At 40.4% G+C, this 14,336-nt stretch overlaps 1 protein-coding gene across 3 annotated transcripts in view; it reads left to right on the forward strand.

The window, feature by feature from the left end:
- prex1 (phosphatidylinositol-3,4,5-trisphosphate-dependent Rac exchange factor 1) overlaps nt 1–14,336 on the forward strand; it is a 110,262-nt gene that overhangs the window by 66,184 nt on the left and 29,742 nt on the right. For all 3 annotated transcript variants that reach the window (XM_037774119.1, XM_037774117.1, XM_037774118.1), the window contains exons 16-20: nt 4,092–4,237; nt 7,547–7,639; nt 10,668–10,816; nt 10,903–10,988; nt 14,059–14,198. In XM_037774119.1, coding sequence (XP_037630047.1) covers nt 4,092–4,237; nt 7,547–7,639; nt 10,668–10,816; nt 10,903–10,988; nt 14,059–14,198 — 614 coding nt within the window. The remainder of the gene's footprint in view (nt 1–4,091; nt 4,238–7,546; nt 7,640–10,667; nt 10,817–10,902; nt 10,989–14,058; nt 14,199–14,336) is intronic.

Consider the following 14,336-nt stretch of genomic DNA (forward strand, 5'->3'; position numbering starts at 1 on the left):
CAGTCAACTGCTCCCAGGAAGTTTGCTTTTCTTTTACTTTGAGCTTGCCTGATTGGCAGTCACACATACACCTACCTCTCTCTACCATCTGTTGGAAGGTGTCACCTGTTCTCTGTTACCTCTCCCCCTTCTCTGCCCTTCTTCAGGGTCACGACCTCTCTCCTCTCAGCCTGTCTGCACTCCTCACCTCCCCTCCTCTTTAGTCCTTAGTCAGCACATCTCGTGCTCTTCACCTGGTTCTTCTTGACCTCTTCTTTCTTTTTTCCTTTCCTTGTCTTCCTTGACTCTGTCTTTTTATGTCTCTCTGTCTGTCTGCTTGGATATGAGGTTATGAGGCTCCTCACTGGTGGGAGGATCACTGCTAACAGACAACACAGTTAATATGCCTTTCATCTGTCCTTACCTGCTCACATCATTCATCTACACGTCTGTCGTAAGCACCTGTTGCATTTTGCCCTTCAGGCAACTCAACATACAGGGACAACACCAAATACAATGTGTCCTCCATTAGTCCTGTTATATGGCAGGATTGAATGGCTCCTAAGCCAAAAGGACAAGTAATTTCCCATTTGACAATAGTAAATATAGAATGCCACTAATAGAAGTAACAGTGAGTAATAATGATTTTTTTTTAACCACAGATTTCCCTTCCACCACAATGTTCTCATCTACAGCATTCAATGTGATGTAAATCAATACTAAACCAGTGAAATGAATGATCTTCCAATGTCCCTCAGGGGCTAAATGTGTCTTGTGGGGATCCATTTGGTCTAGGTGTGTCTATTAAATGTTTTCAAACCTGTGATTAAAGGTGCCACTGCACTCAGATCAGTCAGAAATTCATCTTTTAAATTGTTGTTTGAAATTAGTTTGCACTTAGTGGAAAGGATACTTAAAAGACGTGTTAATTTCATGATTGCACATATAGTTGCTTCAGTGCATCATATTTTATGTCATGGATAGTTAGTATAAATATAAAGTAGGGCTGTTAATCATTGTTTAATTGTTTAATTATTTAATCGCGATTAATTGGAAATGAATCGCCCATTTTTTATCTTTTCAAAATGTACCTTAAAGGGAGATTTGTCTAGTTTTTAATATTCTTATCAACATGGGAGTGGGCAAATATGCTGCTTTATGCAAATGTATGTACACATTTATTATTGGAAATCAATTAACAACACAAAACAATGACAGATATTGTCCAGAAACCCTCACAGGTACTGCATCTAGCATAAAAAATATGCTCAAATCATAACATGGCAAACTGCAGCCCAACAGGCAACAACAGCTGTCAGTGTGTCAGTGTGCTGACTTGACTATGACTTTCCGAAAACTGCATGTGATTATCATAAAGTGGGCAGTGTTAAAACAAGTTTGCATTAACGCGTTATTATCGTGTTAACTTTGACAGCCCTAGTTCCTTTTTTATCACCCAAACTAAACTTCCTCATAATTAGTTGTGATACTCGTTTACTAAACTCACATAGTAAGAGAGACGAAGAAGAGTTTAACATTAGACCTGAGCAGTCACCAGAATGGACACAGTATACAATATAGTTTTTTAAAGGTACTGTATGTGTAATGGAAAGTACTGCATACTGCATTTAGCATAAAAAATATGCTCAAACAGTCGCTGCCAAGAAATATCTGCAGCATTTTTTTGTTTAGGCGTGCTGAAAGCGTGACATATGATCAACGTTATCCCAAACTAAAGAGGATGCACAAGTTGGCAACTACTGAAACGAAACATCCATTATTTTTTGACTTTGTTTGACACTCAGTAAGCATGTATTTACTTCGGCGTAGCTCATGTTGTTTATGTTAAATTCACTTTACAATGTTGTCTGTTTGGACAGGGACACATTTGTTCTTGTCTTGGCTCTTTACTAGGGCTGTCAATCAATTCAAATAGTTAATCGTGATTAATCGCACATTTTTTATCTGTTCAAAATGTAACTTAAAGGGAGATTTGGCAAGTATTTAATACTCTTATCAACATGGGAGTGGGCAAATATGCTTGCTATATGCAAATGGAAATCAATTAACAACACAAAACAATGAGAAATATTGTCCAGAAACCCTCACAGGTACTGCATTTAGCATACAAAATATGCTCAAATCATAACATGGCAAACTGCAGCCCAACAGGCAACAACGGCTGTCAGTGTGTCAGTGTGCTGACTTGACTATGACTTGCCCCAAACTGCATGTGATTATCATAAAGTGGGCATGTCTGTAAAGGGGAGACTCGTGGGTACTAATAGAATCCATTTTCATTCACATATATTGAGGTCAGAGGTCAAGGGACCCCTTTGAATACAGCCATGTCAGTTTTTCCTCCCCAAAATTTATCGTATTTAGCTTCCTTCGCGACAAGTTAGTATGACATGGTTGGTACCGATGGATTCCTTAGGTTTTCTAGTTTCATATGAAGCCAGTATCTTTACTCTAGCTTTAAAACTGAGCCCGCTACAACCTAAAGATCGTAAGTTGCCTTAATGTGTTAAATAAATGAGTGGCTTTAAAACAAATTTGCTTTAACGCGTTATAATCACTTTACCTTTGACAGCCCTAGTATTAAGTAAATATTAAAAAGTGTACACCATTTAGTACTCCTTTAAAAAGTCCTGTCAAGTGCATCTATGAACAAATATCCAACAGATTGTGTCTTAGCACTGTTTGCTTAACCCTTGGATATTGTCAGCTGTTCCAGCATTAAATGATAATTTAGCATGTGTGTGGCGTAACTCTGTGTGTGCTATTAGGGTATGACACTTTCCGGAGTAGCACTCCCTCCCGTTGAATAGGTGGTGTTAAGGTATTATATGACCACAGCCTCCGTGACTCAGAGGAAATAACTCACGTTCAGGCTTCGTTTGAGTTGGCGTAAGGCCAGTGTGTGTGGCGCGTGTGTGTGTGTAATCAGTTTGTGAAGCCTTTTGTTCACCTGGTGGTGCCAGATGCTCGCCAAATCTCTGAACAGCTGGGTACCTTCGGCTCTCAGTGTTGCCTTTTTACCGTAGCCTTACACATTCATACAGTGTCAATGTCAAAAACGCCAACTCCTATGTGACACAAACAAGATGGATATTTTCTTAATTCTGTCCAACACGATAAAATCTGCCTCCCACGTCATGGCTTTAGTCCAAATACGACCAACACACGTCACTCCCATTTTAAGTATCCTTGTGTATGCGCACCTGTTGCAGCGGTTTGCTTTGACTTGACGCAAATGAAAACTGAGAGATGAGAATTATCTGAAAAGGGCAGTATGTTTACCACTTTCTTTAATTCAGTGTTCCACAGAAAGCAACAAAAAAATAAAAAAGGCATCTTTCATTCAAGAGAATCGTTCTTGAGAACATTAAACACTCACATACTGTAACTGAGGGGCCTTATTTCAGGCTTCGCTTTTAATCAGATGAACATTAAAAACAGTGGGGTTTAATCTAGTGTGTTTTGGTTCAAGCTCAAACTGCTGCGACTTGATCCGTAATGTGGACCTCACCTGTTCAAAGTGCCCCATGTGTTGGAGTGAGGCTCATCCTAACAGTGGGATTTCTAAACACACTCAGACACACACACACGGCAAACTGTTTCTAGTGTCCTCCAGAGAATCCTCCCTGGCCCTGGCCCGAGCTGGCTGCGACCCAGATGTGGTTTGGCTCCAGATGTTCCTGCTAGCATCAGTAGCTAATGAGCTAATTAACCGTTAGCTTGTTTGTGTAAAGATGTCTGCAGATTAAGTGGCAGCTTCTTGGGCAAACACTTGAATATCTCCACAGGTCTTTGAAGTTGCAAATGACCTGCATGCGGTGTTTGTGCCATCATGTAACACACTTTGCATTTAAGAGTCTAATTTTGCAACAAGACCATCAATTTAGCCGGTATGAGCTGCAAACACACTTTATTAATGGACAAGCGACAACGGATGGTCAAAGCTAATACTAAATGCCTTTTTTTGACCTTTCATTAGCTCGACTTTAACTATTTTTTTCCCAGCAACTTTTAACTGAGTGCTATTTGAGTCATTATTACTGTCTGCAGCAGCTCTCTGATTACATGCTGTGTTGTGTTTTTCCCCTCAGTCTTGGAGAAGAGCGAGTTCAAAGACGAGTCCCAGTTCTTCCGTTTCTATGCGGATGAGGAGATGGAGGGAACCAGCACCAAGAGCAAGCAGCTCCAGCGCAACGACTTCAAGCTCATCGAAAACATCTTGGCCAAGTCCCTGGTGGTGAGCTGGAACACACACACACACACACACACACAGAAACACAGAAACGCATGCATTCCCACATTCTCTCACACATATACATGGTTACACAGATGCTTATTGTCACGTTCCGTCCAGAGTGCGAGACTCACATTGTCGTTTTTGTTTCCTTTGGAGAAAAGAAATTATAACAATAAAGATAATGTTGAAGTGTTTCACTGAAGCAAGCACACTAAATATGGAACAAAGATCTTTTAGTTCACTACTTTGTGATACCAGCGTTATCCACTGTACAGTGTGTTAAAATAGAATCACTGTTCAGGATGGAAAACAATGGATCAATGGAGATGGATTCAAATACAAAGAGAGCAAGCTCTTTCATGCAAATGCATGCATACACACGTGCAGGATACTGTATATATGTGTGTGTGTGCATGTGTACGTGTACACAGTGATGATATAACAGGGCCGTATTGTGCTGTATAGCTAGCTAATTGAACTGGCATACTAGCATCTATCGCATCCTTCACTCCAGTTAGTTTGGAGCCGTGTGCGTGTTCTTCTTTTCCGATCTCCACAGCTAGATGTAATTAACATCACTATACACACAGAAACACCCCCCACCCCCCTCGTCCCCATGGGAGCGGGGACTGCTTTGATGACAATAAACACCTTTGAGTTTGCTCTGATCAGTATGCATCCTAATGAGTCTTGTCTTGTGGAAATCAACTGTACTGCCTGGGATGATGTCCCTTTTGTGTTGCTGCTGAGGTGATAGCAGTTGATTATCACAGTCAGATGTACTGTACATATACCGTCCTCATTTGAAAATTAATTTTAGTGCACAGTAGGGCTGCCAATCTATTGGAATATTTAATTGCGATTAATCTCATGATTGTCCATAGTTAATCACGGTTAATCGTAAATTAATTGTACATTTTTCATCAGTTTTTAAAGTACCTTAGAGGGAGATTCTGCTTTATTATGAAATATTTAAAATGGCTTGCTAGTCATGACCTTTCATGTCATTCCAGACATACAGTACATACCAATATTTGTTTTACTACCAGGCAGCAAATGCAGTAGCATCTCAGTTTTTCCTCCTCATAAATGCTCTCATTTAGTGTATGCATACTTACAGTCCTTCTTCTTTTATATCCTTGGTGATACATTGCCATTTAACAATCCTCATTTATGACATAAGACAACGGGTACTGGGAGAATAGTGTGAAGAGTATAACCCCCGAAAAGGACAGAAATCAGAAGTGAGCTGTTTGAGCACTGCTTACTTTGTCTTCAAAAAAATCTCATGACTTAAAAACATTAAATCAGTACAGGATGGATGAAAGTTGTCCTACTAGAGAGGATATTTTTTGTGAGACAAACACTGAGCAGTTTCTGTGAAGTCTCTGAACTTTGTTGAACTATTTGCATGTAGATCTGTTAACTGGTTTAAATCATCTACTATAATTAGACTGTTTTTGAAAACATAACTGCATAACTGTGGGAACATTTCTGAAGTTTCTAAAAGTTAGGTTCCATGGTCAGACATAGAGCATACCACCAAACCACTGATGCATGTAACACGCATGCAGAAAGGTAGTTGCATGGACATCCCATCCTGTATTTAAACCAGGTACAAGATGATAGATTCAGTAAATGAGAAAAATGTGCCTGCACACTGGATTAAAGATCCCAAAACTTAATGGCAACATCTCAATCCTACCAGGTCATGACTATGCAGCATACATGACATAATGGGCTGAATAGACAATTTTATTGCAATTCATGTTTCTACAGTAAAAGCACAAAAGCAGAATGTGCTTTTGTCAATATAATTTGTGCAATAGTTCATACCATTCCTTATGAAAACTGAATATAACTGATAGTATATTTATTTGGCACATGAAATAAGGTCAGCGTAATCTGTTTTGGGAGTAGCCGATAGTGGTTTCCAGAAGCTGAAACAGAGAGTGAATTATTTAGTTAAGTCCATTATCTTTGGGGAAACCTAACAGCACGCTATCTGGCCTTCCACAAGAAGTGGAAAAGGCTTCTTTCCTTGATTAGCAAAACTAATCCTCCCTCATGGCTATTATTGAAGAGAAGTGCAGGAACTCTTTATTTACCGTAGCCATCTCCTCTGATGTAACAGCAGAGATCACATCTTATCAGGACCACGCAGCAGGAAGATGGCCCCGGCAGCTTACCTAATGGAAGTTGGCTAATGTGTTTGGTGATGACAGCGTTTAACTAAGCCGCGCCCCACTGGGGAATAGAATATGAGAAACAGAGAACATCATCAGGGGCAAGACACCTGACACGCAATGTAAATCACAGATTACTACTGTGATAATGTGTGGATAGTTTGTATATATGACCGCCCAGAAAGAGTGCCCTATAATAAACCTTTTAACCAGGGCTGTCAAAGTTAAGGCGAGAATAACACTTTTCAATTTGTTTTAATGTCACTAACTTCTTTAACACATTAACACAACTTGCAATTATTAGGTTGTAGCGGCTCGGTTTTAAAGCTAGTGTGAAGATACTGGTATCACATATGAAACTAGAAAACCCAAGGAATGCATTGGTACCAACCATGTCATACCATGTCATAGTAGCCTGTTGCAAAGGAGGCTAAATAATGCTCCAAACTTAAGCTAAATTTTGGGAAGGAAAAACTGGTGTGGCCATTTTCAGTACTTGACCTCTGACCTCAAGATATGTGAATGAAAATGGGTTCTATGGGTACCCACGAGTCTCCCCTTTACTTTATATTTATACTAACTATGCATGACATAAAGTATGATGCACTGAAGCAAATATATGGGCAATCATCAAGAAATTAACACATCTTAAAGTATCCTTTCCACTGAGTGCAAACTAATTTCAAAAAACAATTTAAAAGATGAATTTCTGACTGATCTGAGTGCAGTGGCACCTTTAATCAGAGGTAAAAAAAAGTGCAGTTAATTTGTGATTAATCGCTATTAACTGTAGACAATCATGCAATTAATTGCACTTTTTAACAGAAGGAATGAGGTCATTGCAGCAAATACGAACAAATTTACCTTTTACAGCAAGAGCATGCAGTTGACTTCTGATTAACAGTCACATATATACAAATGACAAGATTTTACAGGGTGTGCAAAATAGGAGCAGAGCACAGTGAGGCTAATGAAATGAATATGAATAAATATATACTGTATGTCATGACAATTATTTTGCTACTCGCTCACTCGTGATGCTAATCCAGTGAAATACATTTCAGTCTAACAGTCAGTCACCCGTGTAAATGTGGGAGTAATTAGATGATTCTCTCTGTGCTAGATCCACCCCGAGGAAGAAGACTACGGCTTTGAGATTGAGGAGAAAAACAAGGCCATTGTGGTGAAATCTGTCACCAGGGGCTCACATGCTGAGGTAATGGCCAACACACACACACACACACACACACACACACACACCCACGCACACACACACACACACACACACACACACATGCTGTATCTCCTTCCCGCCCCAGGGCATTAGTTCCAGTAGGTAATGGCTGTCTACTGTTTTGACGGCTGCTGTCAGTCTGCTTCTGTTTCGCTTTGGAAGGACTTCGTTCTGATTGGCTGTAGAGCCATTAGACATGCTTACTCACATCACTGCCACAAAGAACACACACACACACACACACACACACACACACACACACACACACACACACCTATTCATCCAGAGCGAATTTAAAATGCAGATAAGGCATTTAAAACATGCATGATTATTGAGTTTCATTTTTAATAAAGCATGTTGTAGCATTACTGTTATGTTCAGGAGCAGCTTGTAAAAATAGAATTTGGCATATTTGTGGCAGCAGTTATTTTTTTCAACCTGGTACATACGTTAAAGAACTAATATGTAATGTATTTACTGTAATAAATCATAAAATGACCATGTAGTCATCAAGTACTGGCTTCTCCGACAACAATGCTACAGCCGGTATGTTCTCCTTTCCGGTCCGGAACGTCGTTTTTTGTTTTGACCGGTGATCCCGTCCGCTGCCCGTTTCAACCCCCCGTTGTCACCTATGAAACAAATTGGCAAGTAAACACAGCCTTCTGCAGCCATGGAAGCAAGCTAACCAACTGGTTCAACAGAGATAAAGTCAACATTAGATTCTACCCGACCTGAAAAGCCTCGGCACATGTCTCTGTGGTCCGTGTGCAGCTGGTTATCAAGGCAGCGAGTATATGAGACCCACAGCCAGTGAAGTGATTCCGACTACTGCTGCTGGTCAGTGGCTAATGCCATGATACTAACACACGCTAACTGATATCAGTCACACCTTAGGAGCGGGTGATGTTTTGAATTTGGACTGCAGTACCCATTTTAAAATGCTAGCTGTCTGTGCTACATATTGTTCCTTTAATGCCAGGTATAATGTAAGACTATTTTCCTTTTCTTTTCCTGTGATTTGCTTCATGTCAGCCAACTCTTGTTGGACAGGTGACAAATCTGACCAGCAACCAAACCTGCTTACTGTTTGTACAACCTTTTAAAGGACTTGAAAACACAGGACGGTGCCCTGGTTGTTCATGGAATCATCCTTTCCCACCGGTCCAGAGATGGGAAAACTTTTTCCTTTCTCCCCATCATTTAATTTTATCACAATTTCTCTCCCCGTGGTTCAAGTTTCCTCATCACTTTCTGTTATTGCACTCAGTGAAGTTCTTTCCCACATTGCTCTTCCCCCTAAGTCATTTTCAGGATAATCTTTATTCTTCTCCTCTGCCTGCTTCCACCTCAGTAAAGCCTCACTCTTCTGCTCCCTCTTACTCTGTTATTCATCCCCCGTCTCCCTCATTCCCCCACAATAACAGGATTGCTAGTTGTGACACAGCCCGTGTGCCAGCACCGTGAATGAAGCTCAGCTGATTCCCATGGGGCTCTGAAAAGGGCTGAGAGACACACACTCACACACACAGAGCTCTTTCACTATATGATACTATTATAGAAAGTCACGTGCAGACAGGCGCCCGTGCTGTATAGTTACACACACACACACACACACACACACACACACATACATTCAGATGGCCGTGGCTCCTCCCAGTCGTTCCTACATCCATCCTGGGCCGTCATCCAGAGTCGGGGCCCGGCTCAGCCAAGGCCACCCCACCGGATCTGTGCCCAGGACACTGGACTCACACCGCGGACACACAGAGGCAGCTTTATTCTCACAACGTGACTGAAGATGTGCAAGATGACTGCATTTAATGATGTGCGGCATGCTGCGATGCTGTCATTTGAAACGGGTTTTTTAGAAGCTGACTGTATAAAGCTGGGGGTGTTTGTGTGTATTTGTGTGTGTGCAGTGGTTATTTTATTTCCACACTTGCAGTGTGATTGATCAGATTGTATTTAGTTCAAGGGAAAAGGCAATCTGATAACTCAAACCACAACTGCTCCTAATGGCATCTGCAAGATTTCACAGACGGAAAGAAAACAACCAATCAGAGCCGAGCTGGAGCCTTGCCGTCTCTGAGCATCTGTCAATCACTAGCAAATTAATTACATGTAATTGTATGTGTAATTGTAAATGTAATTACAGTAACAGAATATTAATTCATATTTGATCAGCACTGCCTAGTTTGACCGTTTGATCGGAATTTGTGAGTGATTGACAGCTTCCTCCGTTGTATGAACAGCCAATAGGAACGCTCTCTCTCTGAAATCACCTGTGATTGGCCAAAGTCTCCCGTCACAGGCTAGATTTTTCAAAGCTTGAAAACAGAGCCATGAGGAGGAGCAGAAGTCTGGTTTTCTCTCAGAACTCTTGAATTACAATATGCTGAAAGGTTATTATGGATTTTTTGTCCAATGATGCCAAAACATTCTGCCTACTGCCGCTTTAAGAGACAAATATAAAAAATAGGATGCATCTTTGTATTCACGTCCACATAACCTGTGGAAATTGAAAGTGACCCTTTAATCTGGAATTGCGTGCAAATCCGACAGGCAGCAGGCAGGAGACTCGGGTGTAAATATCACGCAGCTTAATCATATCTGTAGCCAATCTTGATACGCACTCCCTCCATAAAAGAAAGACTATTCATATGCTGGAAAATACATGACAAGACTGAACAGGCTGTGTAAATATTGAGCAGTACACACTGATTTTTCCTTGTTATGTTTTGGTTTGTTTTCTGCCACGCTCCTTGGAGGCACATATAACAGGGACTTGATTAAGGGTTCAGTGAGGTTAAAACTTGAATCATACTTTATCTGAGCCTGATGCTGCACACAGTTTAGGCCTCACTGTGACACTAGAGAGATAATTAACGTATGTGGTCCACACCTGAAGCTCTTGCTGTGCAAACAGGGGCTTATGAGGGAGCTGAAAACAAGCTGCAACCTAAAAATAAGCGCATTCTGTCTCCTGTCTGTGCGTCTGTCCGTCCAGATGGCTGGCCTGCAGGTGGGCAGGAAGATCTACACCATCAACGAGGACCTGCTGTTCCTCAGGCCCTTCTCCGAGGTGGAAACCATGATCAGCCAGGCCTTCTGCATACGACGCTCCCTGCGGCTGCTGGTCGCCACCAAGGCCAAGGAGTGAGGGAACACACACTCTAAAACACACACACACGTATACACACACACATAGGGCTCAGTGGTCTGACCGGTCTTTTCTCATCCAGGATTGTGAAGATTCCCGACAACCCAGACAGCTTGTCCTTTAGACTCTGTGGCTCTGCCCCTCCTCACGTCCACGCTGTCAGGAAAGGTGAGTGACTTCATTTGATTGACCCCTGAAGCAACTTTGATCCACAGACGTGACTTTTTTCAGGGTTAATGAGTGAATTTCAATAATTCCTACTACTGTTAGCAACATGTGGAGAATAGCAAGCAGAATACAGACTTTCTACTTAACCTTTTATAATAATAATGAAGCTACCAATGAAGATGTTCCTTTCTTATCCCCTGAACTAAACTTCTCGTAACCTCATTTAGTAAGAGAGGTGAAAAATTGTAGAAGAGTTTAACATTAGACAGTCACAAGAAAGGACACAGTAGACAATATAGTTTTTAAAGGTACTGTATATGTCATGTAAAAGTAATCTGTTGGTTTAACAGTTCACAGCTCCCAAGGAGATGTAATTTAATGAATATTAGGGCTGTCAATCGATTAGAATATTTAATCATGATTAATCGCATGATTGTCTATAGTTAATCACGATTAACTGCAAATGAATTGCACATTTGTATCTGTTCAAAATATACCTTAAAGGAGATTTGTCAAGTATTTAATACTCTTATCAACATGGGAGTGGACAAATATGTTTGCTTTATGCAAATGTATGTATATATTTATTATTGGAAATCAATTAACAACACAAAACAATGACAAATATTGTCCAGAAACCCTCACAGGTACTGCATTTAACATAAACATATGCTCAAATCACAACATGGCAAACTCAAGCCCAAAAGGCAACAACAGCTGTCAGTGTGTCAGTGTGTTGACCTGACTATGATTTGCCCAAAACTACATATGATTATCATAAAGTGGGCATGTCTGTAAAGGGGAGACTCGTGGGTACCCATAGAACCCATTTTCATTCACATATCTTGAGGTCAGAGGTCAAGGGACTCCTTTGAAGATGGCCATTCCAGTTTATCCTTGCCAAAATTTAGCGTACGTTTGGAGCATTATTTAGCCTCCCTTCGCATGTCAGCAAATTAGTATGACATGGTTGGTACCAATGGATTCATTAGGTTTTCTAGTTTCATATGATACCAGTTGCTTCACGCTAGCTTTACAAATGAGCACGCTACAACCTAAAAATCCGAAGCTGCATTAATACGTTAAAGAAATTAGTGGCGTTAAAACCAGTTTGCATTAACGAGTTATTATCGTGTTAACTTTGACAGCCCTAGTTCCTTTCTTATCACCCAATATAAACTTCCTCATAATTAGTTGTGATACTCGTTTACTAAACTCACATAGTAAGAGAGGAGAAGAAGAGTTTAACATTAGACCTGATCAGTCACAAGAATGGACACAGTATACAATATAGGTTTTTAAAGTTACTGTATGTGTAATGGAAAGTAATCTGTCGGTGGTTTAACAGCTCCCAGCTCCCAGGGAGATATAATTGAATTAATATATCTTGAATTCAGTTACAAGAGACATATATTTTGGTTACGACCCCAACACTGGAGATCTGTGAGCAGATTTATAGGGGTTTGACCTTGTTATTGCAGGATCTGTGCCAGTAAACACTTTTGGTGTCAGAAAGACAAATTTTTCTGGGTGAATCCGAGGGAAAGATGAGGTAACCATAGCCTCCAACCACCTGTTACTTTCTGCTTTTAGTGAGCCTCTATTGGGTTTTTATGGCCACCTGTCAGCCAGACGGGCTGCTGACAGGGTTCAAACCCCTAATAGACTAAACTCTGCTTTTACAACACACACACTAACATACACACACACACACTGCTCTGTGATCAGAGCTAAAAGTGTAATAGGTAACTGAAAAGTACTCCCACACTTTTGTTCTCCCTTCTCATTGCTCTTTCTCTGTCCTTACAACCTCCTAACCAGATGTTTGTACCACCTACTCGAAATAGAAACATGAGAGATTTATGACAAGTTGAGTGAGCGATGAATCCAAATGTGTAAACCAGACGGGAGTAAGAGAGGACACACATATAAACAGAGAGGAGACAGGGGGACTTCTGCACTTTTTCTCTTTTCCCCTCCCCCTTGCATAATAAGGCAGAAATGAATAAAGAAATGTAGAAAGAAAAGTATAAAGAAAAGTATACAGAAATAAATAAGTTTCGGCAAATAAATAAGGGGTGAAATAAAAAGGAAAAATCGTGCAGAAATAAATAAAGAGATACATAAGTAAATACACACATTTAGAAATTAATATAAAATAAATAAATGCAAAAATAAATGCAAAAACGTATAAATAAATTTAAAAATGTATAAAAATAAATGCAGAAATAAATACAAGGGAAAATTAAACATAAGAGTAAATAAATGAAGGAATAAATAAAGAGGCAAATTAAAACAGAAATTTAAATTTACGTCACATTTTATCAATACATGATAATACACAGCAATACATTTATTTTGAATATAATTTTTGCTACATTTAATTTTATTTATTAATTTATTGAGTCAGTTATTTATTTATTTATTTATTTTTTATTTTGTCAGGTTCCTTCCTCCATACCTCTCCACACTCCCTCTTCTTTCCTCTCTTTCCTAGTGTCTTGTATCACTTCTGGCTCTCTGCTGATGTATGAAGAGCAGTTTATTTTTCCAGCTGATACTCAGAGTCTCCAGTTGTTGTTTTTTTTCTGTTCCTAAATCAGTCCCCCGGTGTGATATCCATGCTTTGGTCAAGTAGCCCTGGAGTTAGGTAATTGCTGGCACCCTGGGTGGGAATGATGCCAGCGCTGGTATTTTTAGGTCGGAGAGGAAGATGATGGAGGTGTTGATTGGACTTCCAGGCTGTAAAGCCATTAGTAGTTTGGTACAGCGTGTTACAGCATTGAACCGAGTAATTTTCTATTTTCCTAGAGGAACAAAAAGGGCCAAGGTTATGTGCACATATGGGATTTGAGTCCAAAACAAGATTCCATAGAAAATGAACTCATGTACTTTGATTTAAGCAGATTTTTTCCCTAGATACGGGAGACACTTGTACGACACTTTTAACTCCTTCCTTTCCCTGACTTAAATTACGTGTTTTCATAATAGCCCGATGTGTTGTGTGCAGTCACACTGCACTTTTTCCACCTTGTGACCTTTGACCTATGATCCTGTATTGACATTGCAGGCTGGGAGGCAGCGGGGGCGGGTCTTCAGCCAGGCCAGGTCATCCTGAAGGTCAACGGCAACAACGTCAACCACAGTGACTACGAAGAGGTCCTGGAGCACTTCACCGCGCAGCACACACACCAGGAGCCTCCGCAAGCGGTGAGGGGTTTCCCATGAAAACACACACTAACACACAATCTTTACTTCATCAGAGCAGCCTTTGTAGTGTAAGAGTATTTGAAAAGAAACATAATTTGTGACTGTCATGGTGAGTTTATACAGTCCTTGTGTGTGTTG

This window comes from Sebastes umbrosus, chromosome 6, assembly GCF_015220745.1.
Source record: "Sebastes umbrosus isolate fSebUmb1 chromosome 6, fSebUmb1.pri, whole genome shotgun sequence".
Classification (NCBI taxonomy): Eukaryota; Metazoa; Chordata; class Actinopteri; order Perciformes; family Sebastidae; genus Sebastes; species Sebastes umbrosus.